Source organism: Diprion similis, chromosome 12 (assembly GCF_021155765.1).
Source record: "Diprion similis isolate iyDipSimi1 chromosome 12, iyDipSimi1.1, whole genome shotgun sequence".
Lineage (NCBI taxonomy): Eukaryota > Metazoa > Arthropoda > Insecta > Hymenoptera > Diprionidae > Diprion > Diprion similis.
The window spans coordinates 6,132,904-6,143,285 of NC_060116.1; the positions used below are offsets into that span (position 1 = coordinate 6,132,904).

Consider the following 10,382-nt stretch of genomic DNA (forward strand, 5'->3'; position numbering starts at 1 on the left):
TGGCTGTAACTTTTGATCCGTTGCTCGCAGCGTATTGGGACTGCGCTCAATCGATTTCTCTCGCAAAATTACGTCGGAATAGTGCCCTAAAGAATTAATTGCAGCACTTTTCAAAGTCGTCGAAATTTTCGCCAAAAATCCAAAGGGGTTAGCCTTACTTTTTTTGCGATTTTTTGAGCCGAAAATTTCTGGTCTCCGAATTGATTCGTATGACCGTTTCTTGGCTAATTGGGACCCCAGGAACTCAAAAAACACATCAAAAAAAGCGTAGGACCAACGGCAGAGAAATGAGGATGAAAATCTGCAGTTTTTTGGCTGTAACTTTTGATCCGTTGCTCGCAGCGTATTGGGACTGCGCTCAATCGATTTCCCTCGCAAAATTACGTCGGAATAGTGCCCTAAAGAATTATTTGCAGCACTTTCCAAAGTCGTCGAAATTTTCGCCAAAAATCCAAAGGGGTTAGCCTCACTTTTTTTGCGATTTTTTAAGCCGAAAATTTCTGGTCTCCGAATTGATTCGTATGACCGTTTCTTGGCTAATTGGGACCCCGGGAACTCGAAAAACACATCAAAAAAAGCGTAGGACCAACGGCAGAGAAATGACGATGAAAATCTGCAGCTTTTAGGCTGTAACTTTTGATCCGTTGCTCGCAGCGTATTGGGACTGCGCTCAATCGATTTCTCTCGCAAAATTACGTCGGAATAGTGCCCTAAAGAATTAATTGCAGCACTTTTCAAAGTCGTCGAAATTTTCGCCAAAAATCCAAAGGGGTTAGCCTTACTTTTTTTGCGATTTTTTGAGCCGAAAATTTCTGGTCTCCGAATTGATTCGTATGACCGTTTCTTGGCTAATTGGGACCCCAGGAACTCAAAAAACACATCAAAAAAAGCGTAGGACCAACGGCAGAGAAATGAGGATGAAAATCTGCAGTTTTTTGGCTGTAACTTTTGATCCGTTGCTCGCAGCGTATTGGGACTGTGCTCAATCGATTTCTCTCGCAAAATTACGTCGGAATAGTGCCCTAAAGAATTATTTGCAGCACTTCTCAAAGTCGTCGAAATTTTCGCCAAAAATCCAAAGGGGTTAGCCTTACTTTTTTTGCGATTTTTTGAGCCGAAAATTTCTGGTCTCCGAATTGATTCGTATGACCGTTTCTTGGCTAATTGGGACCCCAGGAACTCAAAAAACACATCAAAAAAAGCGTAGGACCAACGGCAGAGAAATGAGGATGAAAATCTGCAGTTTTTTGGCTGTAACTTTTGATCCGTTGCTCGCAGCGTATTGGGACTGCGCTCAATCGATTTCTCTCGCAAAATCACGTCGGAATAGTGCCCTAAAGAATTATTTGCAGCACTTCTCAAAGTCGTCGAAATTTTCGCCAAAAATCCAAAGGGGTTAGCCTTACTTTTTTTGCGATTTCTGGAGCCGAAAATTTCTGGTCTCCGAATTGATTTGTATGACCGTTTCTTGGCTAATTGGGACCCCAGGAACTCAAAAAACACATTAACAAAGGCGTAGGACCAACAGCAGAGAAATGACGATGAAAATCTGCAGTTTTTTGGCTGTAACTTTTGATCCGTTGTTCGCAGCGTATTGGGACTGCGCTCAATCGATGTCTCTCGCTAAATTACGTCGGAATAGTGCCCGAAAGAATTTATTGCAGCCTTTTTCGGAATTGTCGAAATTTCTGACAAAAATGCAAAGGGGTTAGCCTTAGTTTTTTCTTGATTTTCGGAGCTGAAAATTTCGCGTTTCCGAATCGATCGGTATGACCCTTTCTAGAGTAATTCGACCACCAGGAACTCAGAAAACACATGAAAAAGAGCGTCGGATCAACAGCAGAGAAATGAGAATGAGAATAAGCAGTTTTTGGCCTGTCACTTTGAAGGCGTTGCTCGCAGCGTATGGAGACTGCGCCTAATCGTTTTCTCCCGCAAAATTACGTCAGATTAGTGCCTCAACGAATTAATTGCAGCACTTTTAGAACTTGTTGCAAATTTCACAAAAAATACGAAGGGATTAGCCTCGCAGTTTTTTTGAGCGGAAAATTGTCAGTCTTAGAATCGATTCGTAAGACCCCTTTTGCATCAATTGTACTCTTAGGAATGCAGAGAACGCTGCGAAAAGTGCGTGGGACGAACGGCAAAGAAAGTGCGAGGGCAAGACCAGCAGCAGAAAACGACGAAAGCGATTCTACCTTTTTCGGCTGTAACTTTCGATGCGTTGCTCGCAGCGTATTCTGACTGCACTTAATCATGTTTTCTCGCAAAAATACGTCGGAATAGACCTCCAACAAAGGGATTCTGGCACTTTTCAAAATGGTCAAAAATTTGCTAAAAAACCAATGGGGTTAGCCTTGCCGTTTCTTTGAGCGGAATATCTTCCTTCTTAAAATCGTTTCGTATGACCCTTTTCAGATTATCTTGTAGTACCTCTAGGAACGCAGAAAACGTAACAAAAATTGCGTGCCTCGAACCGCAAAGTAATTGCGAAGGAACGACAAGCAGCAGCAAAATGACGAAACGAAGTCTTCTGTTAACGTCTGCAATTTATTTTCTAGCGTTTCTGGACTACTCGCCAATAAATTCTTTTCTCAAAATTACGTCGAAAGAGTGCATCAATACCCCGCAAACCAGTTTTCCAGTTCACCTGATTATCTATTTATTCTAAACTATATTGCGAAGAGTGCTTAGCTCGTATAGAGAAAGAGGGTGAGATAGGAGCAGGAAGAGGACGAGAGAGGGTTGAGAATAACGAATTTCCGGGTTTGTTGGTCAATATTGTTGTGTATTTTGTGACAAGGGCTGACTTAAAACTACGCTACAAGAGCACGGTGCTACCTAGTGATCGGTTAAGCGCCGACTGATAATGTTTTTTATTCTAATCTCATGTCAGTGTATGTGTGAGTACTTCTTCATACTGTGTGACTCAAGCGAGAGTTCCAGCCCGATTGATCACTCTGCGCTGTTTTTCGCCAAGCGAGACCTGCTTTATTCGCTTATATTCGCTTAAAAATTCTAATTTTGCAAGGATGTGTAGTAAAAAAAAAACAAAATTAATTACCATAATCAGCTTAACTTACAGCGGTAAAAACACTCACAGTAACGTGCGTTATTCTAAAGAGGACAAAGGGACTCTCAGGAAATCGTCATACATATTAATAAATCATTAGATAATAGATCAAACATCAAAATAGGACCTCAAATCACTTTTGAAAGAATAGATTTATCGTAAAATGACAAGAGACCTTTTTTGTAGAACGTTCAATTTCCTACAAAAACATGTTTATGAATTTTCTGTACGACGCGTCGTTATCTAGTTATAAAAATCGCGAGGAGCAAGAACCATTTTTGCCATGTTAAAAGTAGAAAATCGCGATGAGGCACTTCTTAGCATTAAAATTAAGAGCTCCAATTTTAACAGGCGCCTTTTTTCGGTATCCTGAACAATATTTTCAGTGTATTTTTCAAAAAAAAAAAAACAGTCAATTTTTTTGATACAGTCTAATATGTATACGCGCCAACCTCTGCTGCAGCAAACGAAACCCAATCTCATCAACCGCGCGAAACTCATACGGGCTTCCAGAGATATTCACAGAACTCAGAACGTTCAACGACAAGCGGCCCGGTCCCAACCGAGTGAGGGGCCAGAGCGCGCAAGGGCCATAGACTCAAATCCCGCCCACTTTTCCCTTTGGCCGCCTAGCTTGAGTCGCGCGGGAAGCCAAAGATCCCGCGCGAGCTGGGTAGGCAACGTCCTGCCCGAAAATCGCAACATATTTAAACTATCCTCCACTCTACGGATTTTAATCATCTAATCTACTATGTTTCCCCAAACTTTGTCGTGAGAACAAGGGCTGCTTTAATTCGGGATCGCTAAATTAAATTGAAAAGTAATTTTTATAAACTAATAGCTTGAAACTCTTATTTGCGCTCGAAATTGACATGAAATGAAATCTAAATTTAAAGATAGACTCTACTTACATGAGAACTGCTTCATAGCAAATGTGACGGACAAAAAACTATCCCCACCTTCTCTACCTGGTTCACGGTCGAGTTGGCTATTTAATTGTTGTTATCTCTCTGTTGCCCACTCCCGATCAGATGTGTGAAGACGCTATATATTTACTCGTATTATCAGTTTAATAGCGTCAAAAGTCACACGTTACAGTGCGTGTTCTGCGTTTCGATTTTATAACTCCTCGCTCAAGAATCAAGACATTCTAGTACATTGTGGCGTATTATAAAGCTTGTGTTTGAGACCTGTATACGCTAGATAATAATTTTCAATTACAAAATAAAAGAGTGTTTCGACAAGGTAGAAAATTGGTATTAATTATGACATTTGGGACTATGACTCCCTAAATTATGAACGAGTTGAGTCAGTAAAGGATAAGGTAAGTGTACGAGTTATCGACTCTGTCCCAATTATTGACCTTTTTTTATTGTATCTGTTTAATTCTTAATTCTAAAATTACCAAAAAATAAATGTGTAATGTTTAACCCTCTAACAAATGGTTTTTGTCGTCGAGAAATTTACAATGTCTGGCATCAATATTAAATTCTGGAAAATAAGACTGGTCAATAATTGGGTCTAAACATATCAATAATTTGTACACTTACCTTAGTTCCTTGAAGGCCTAACTCTGATTGGAGGCCTCATGTAGGCCGTCCCATTCTGGTAGAATCTGGCCAGATGCGGAGCCCCAGCTAATAAGTATAAATTATAATCCTTAGCAACGAGTCGCTTATACTCGTAATCTTTACGTAGAGCACGCCAAGTTTACGTAATCTATCTATATATCTACAGTGATACTCAGCGAGTCAAACACTATTACGTATTCGGATAGTTAAATGAACTGATTTCTAATTTCTTAATTGACCTGCAGTTTGTGCAGCTGTGAAGGGTTAAAACGCACTAATATTAATTGTTGACTTTGGTCTAAATTAATTATAAATACATAATTAAAAATTCAACGTGATTAGATAATTTTCAAATCAAGCACCATATCCGATAATTAAATTGATTCCCATTTCACACGATACTAAGAGGGCGTGACTTTCTGTATATAATCTAAAAGTACTGTGTGGAGTGATATAAGCGAGTGAAGCAGTGAATGTTGAAGCTGAAGAGTGGATAACACGGAATCGTCATGAATGTTTTGACACTCCTGCTTACGGCAGCATGTGCCATAATTTTAATAAGAATAGGTCAATGGTTTCACAAATTTTACCACTTTGCCAAAATTATCGATAAGATTCCTGGACCAAAAGCTTATCCCATCATTGGAACTGCGATCGCCTTAAGTAAAATCAAACGGGAAGGTGAGAAGGCATTTTTTATTATAAAACGGAACGAATTATTTTACGTATAAACTGACAAAACGATAAGAGAAGCCTCTTATTATCTTTTTCGCTAGAGACATTTTATCGTATTGAATTAGCACTGTTGTAAAAGAGATCCTTTACACTTGAAATTATACTTGCAGATTGGTACAAATGGTTCCAGGCTCAGGGCAAGAAGTACGAGGATGGAATATTTCGTTTATGGGTTGGCACGAGAGCCGAGGTTCACCTCGGTACAGCTGAGAATGTTAGCGTGAGTAAAATTTTTTTGCCTGAGAATTATTCGATAAAATTTGCTGTTTCTTCGGTCATTTCCTTCGCATCTTTCTTTAGGCGATTTTCCCGAGTAAGAATCTTATTACCAAATCCGAGATTTACGATTTCCTCCACCCGTGGCTGGGTTCAGGCCTGATAACTTCATCAGGTACGCTATACGCAATTCGATAATAATTAAATGTCAGTTGCGCATACATGGTGGTCAAAATATTCTCTAATTGAATTGAAAAGAAATGTAATGTATTTTACATCGCCAATGGTAAATATATGGACAGTACTTTTTTGGATTAAAATCTACATAAATTGTCACAGATCTACCTAAGGATAATGTAACTCTTATTATCGGATTTGTAAATCTTGCTACAATTGCTGTAGATTTAACAACAAGTAGGCGGTGTCCATATATTCAACACAGGACATATAAAATGTACAATATTTTAGTGTTTCAGCATGTATGTGAAGGAAAATTTAATAATAATATTCTTCTGCTATTTCTTATTCATAGGTGATAAATGGCATCGGCAAAGAAGACTTCTCACTCCCACTTTCCATTTCAACATACTGGAAGAATATTCAGTGGTAATGTTTGAGAAGGCAGAAATATTGAAGCAATGCATCGAGTCAGAACTGAAAAATCGCCCAAATGAACCGATCGACATGTTCACTCTCATCACAAGATGTGCACTGGACATCATCTGCGGTAATCCATATCATACCAATTCAAAATAACATATAGTTTGTCAATCTCTTGGTTTTCTGTTTTCAAAGAAAGAACAGAGTTACTGTAATCACCCCGAGAATGAAAAGTTGCGGCTTTGCTAGATCTCCACCTTTTGAAATATAGAGAATCACCTCCAATCATCGTCAGATGAACAATGCGTGTGCGTGTGTGCGTGATTAATTATTTGTCCGACGATATCTCCAGAACGAATCACCGGATTATAATGACTCTGGTCTCAATCGATGCGGCTTCTCCAAACTTAAAACTGAATAGATTTTGGCTCTGACCGGTTTGGCAATTTTCGAATCATATAAATATCGAAATTATAAAGAATAAAATGAAAAAATAATATTTCGACAATGGATGAACCGTTTCAAAAGGAATTTCGTATCACTAAATTTCTTGCGTGTCTGATCACAAATTCGACATTGTACTTCGAGAGTTCGAATAATATAACAACATTTTTATTACTATACTACTCATATCATTATTATTTTAGCGCGAAACGAGTTCTAGAACAAAAAATTTACAGACTTGTTTGTTTTTTTCGACTTGTCCGCTTGTTTGTTTCTTCGTCTCGACTTGTTTTTGCCAAGGTTTTACTGCTGATGATCTCATACATATGGGGCATAGCGATTTACACTCCAAATGAAGACTTTATTCTCGTAATTTATAACTAATGCTAATACTTGGTTCGTCGCCTCGTAGAATTATAAAATAGCCAATGTCGCGCTGAGCCGTAAAAGAATACGTGAATTGAGAGTCTGGAAATTCGTTTTAATAGATAACCTTGAAATTTCGTTTTAATAGATAACTTATCTATCGCAAAACGCAACTTATCGTTATCAGTAATCGTTCGGCTATCTGCAATGCATAGGTTGCATTGATTCATGACGGAAGGTACTCAAAATACATCTGGTCCATTCCACTTATTATCCGCAAACGTACCGGGTCTAAAATTTCGATTCTTTCGCAATTGTACTGCGTATTTAAAATGCAAATATCTTACAAATGTAAAACGTCTAGCTCTTACACTGAGATACGTTGATCAATTTTTTTACCTTTGAAAGGACTGATTTTCACATTCGGATTTTCATCGTATTCTTATCACGGTGAAAAGATATGATCGAAGGTATTTTTGACGCAAGAAAGTCTGATCTTTTCGACAATGCAATACTTGTTCAGTTAGATCCGTAAAAACCGAACAGACCACTGTTTTACTAACATAAGAACCATTTTTTCTGGCACCCGCGAACATCTATCTAAAATTTGACGTTTTTATCTGAAAGGTCATAGTTTTTCTACATGAGAAACCATATTTTGTAAAAGCTTCTGAGGCTTTGATGAGGACTCCTGCATCTTGGTACATGCAACAAAACATCAAAATTGCAGAAAAATTGAAATTTTGACCCCAGATAGTTTACTGATAATTGGTCGAGTGAGCCAAGTTTTGTTGTGTATTTGTGAAATGGACAACCGATTTGTCTCGATATGCGTACTTCATTCTTTCGCTGGCGTTAGATTTTACGTGTGGCTTCCAATGATGGTCCCTTAACTCATGATTGGACTATGCACTACATGCCCTTTCCAATTCACTTACATTGCTTTCAGAATCGGCAATGGGGATCAACATCAATGCTCAAACAGACGACAATGCAGAGTATACCACGACCTTACATGAGTAAAAATTTTACAAAACATTATCCTAGTTCATCAACAACTTCATGGTATTCTTTAGCAGATGAAACTTCGTCATTCCGACGTCGCTATATTCCTATAAAATATAAATTAAGAAATAGTATAACAACAGAGAAAATTATCGTATCTGCCAAAATTATAGCTAAGATAGTTTACGTGATGCTAATGAATATCCGATTTCATTGAACTTTGTAAAATTTACAGTATCACCTGTGAAACGGTCGAACGAGTTTTCCGTCCTTGGATACACAATAACTGGATTTATTACAAACTCCGTCGTGGAAGGGAATTCAAAAGCAATCTTGACACTGCCCATAGATTTACAGAGAGGGTGAGACTCGAATAATATTTGCTGGAGCGCGGACATAATTACAAATTACCCGGGAAAAAATAAAAGGATCTAATTGGATGTTTATTTTGACACCATGTAATATGAACAGATCAAATCAGATCGAAATATCTGATTATCTATTCTCTCTGATTAGATGTATTTTATTTTTTTCCCTGGCAAAGAATATTTAATCGTGCTATTGTGTTACTTGATTGGGCGTGATTCATTCTGAATTTTTAGGTGATTACCACAAAAAAACTGACCCGAAAATCCCATCAAGAAAATAATGCCACAGAGTTCGGTAAGTCGAGGCGATGTTTTCAAATGCATGACACTGCGACGATACCCGCATTATGTTTTTTGTTAGAGTTCATGAAAATTACATGCTATTATAACAAGTATTGCTTTTATTACTTCAGAAAAACCAAAACGGCGGGCATTTTTAGATCACTTATTAAATGCTTGTGCCCATGAGAAGACACCCATTACTGACAACGAGTTGAGAGACGAAGTGGACACCTTTCTATTTGCGGTAAATGTGATGAACAATTTGTTAGACTTTAATCTGGATGACAGTTGAAACTGCATCACGTCTAAGCTTTATAACATTAAGGTAAACAGGGTAAAAACAATCCGAAGCTTTTAATCCTAATCCCGATGGAATGCAGAATTACGATATATGAGGTTGAAGTCGAAAATTGAAAATATCGCAGTCAGTGAAATCAAGTATGTTTATTATTAAAAATTATAGACCCTAAAGCAAAAATTAAATCAGAACATTTGGAGAGGAGACGGTACAATTAATAATATTTGAGAAGAATCGTTTAGTTCCCGAAACGGTTAACGTCGACGTGCGCTTATAATAAAATGTGTTTAAATGTGTTAAACGATTAATTTAATGATCTTTTACATCGATTCTTGATCGATCAAGCTGTTCAATGATACTCTATTATTTTATATATATATATATATATATATATATATATAGGGGCATGATACAACAGCCGCAGCTATAAGTTGGGCTCTTTTCTGTATTGGCAATAATCCGGACGTCGAAGAGAAAATTCATGAGGAACACTTGCGCGTCTTTGGGGATTCGCTAGAGGCGGCAACGCTCCAGCAAATTAATGAACTTAAATACCTTGAAAGAGTGATGAAGGAAACTATGAGGCTATTTCCTCCTGTACCGTCGGTGGGACGAATTATTACGGAAGACATGGACATAGGTGGGTCTGTGAAATATTTGTTAAAAAGTACTTTGCAAAAATTTGACATGACGAGAAATACGTACTGTGTACTACATATAACCATTCATTTTTCCTTTTTCATCGAATCCTCGTGATCAGCCGGATACAAAATCCCCATAGGTACCAACATCACTATTGACATGTATCAGATTCATCGGGATCCGAAACATTGGCCAAATCCCGAAAAATTCGACCCGGATAGATTTTTGCCGGAGAATTCTCATGGACGACATCCGTACGCGTACGTGCCTTTCAGTGCTGGGCCAAGGAATTGTATTGGACAAAGGTTTTCTATGCTGGAACAAAAAATCGTATTGACCGCAGTGTTGAAACAATGGAGAATTAAGAGCGCTATAAAATATGATGAGGCTGAATGTTACAATGAATTCATTCTGAGGCCGCAAAATGGAATCAAAATTCACTTCACACCTAAATGAAACAGAAGACTACGAAAGACAAGAAACAATAGCATTACAGGGACTGACTCAAAGCTGAGTGTTACCGGAAGGTTGAAAACAGACATGTGACAGTCTGTCAAAAAAGAAATTCTACTTATCCACGGCATCTGGGGAATATAATGTATTTTCTCTGAATTTGTTAATCCGACTCCATTTCCGACCCCCCCCCCCCCCCCCCCCCCGCCCCGCCACGCGATTTTAAAAACGTAAAAGATGATCTTGCTAGAGTGAGGGTGCAAAAAAAAAATACATGAAATTCAATCACTAAATGTCGTAATACAATATGTGTTTCCCTATACGATACT

At 38.2% G+C, this 10,382-nt stretch overlaps 1 protein-coding gene across 1 annotated transcript; it reads left to right on the forward strand.

Annotated features, from left to right (window-relative positions):
- Positions 1-5,105: 5,105 nt before the first annotated feature.
- Positions 5,106-10,073, forward strand: LOC124412990 (cytochrome P450 4C1-like). Its single transcript, XM_046893257.1, has 10 exons — positions 5,106-5,325; positions 5,490-5,599; positions 5,680-5,770; positions 6,128-6,322; positions 7,955-8,024; positions 8,246-8,372; positions 8,613-8,673; positions 8,792-8,904; positions 9,361-9,598; positions 9,719-10,073. Exons 1-10 carry the CDS (start codon positions 5,154-5,156, stop codon positions 10,054-10,056), a joined length of 1,515 nt encoding a protein of 504 aa, XP_046749213.1. The 5' UTR covers positions 5,106-5,153; the 3' UTR covers positions 10,057-10,073.
- The last annotated feature ends 309 nt before the right edge of the window (positions 10,074-10,382 follow it).

What these genes read in the sequence shown, in the direction of transcription:
- LOC124412990 (XM_046893257.1), top strand. Translation starts at nt 5,154, where the DNA reads ATGAATGTTTTGACACTCCTGCTTACGGCAGCATGTGCCATAATTTTA. An exon ending in AAGTAAAATCAAACGGGAAG is followed by an intron (nt 5,326 to 5,489) that starts GTGAGAAGGCAT and finishes TTATACTTGCAG; the next exon opens with ATTGGTACAAATGGTTCCAG. An exon ending in CCCATAGATTTACAGAGAGG is followed by an intron (nt 8,373 to 8,612) that starts GTGAGACTCGAA and finishes CTGAATTTTTAG; the next exon opens with GTGATTACCACAAAAAAACT.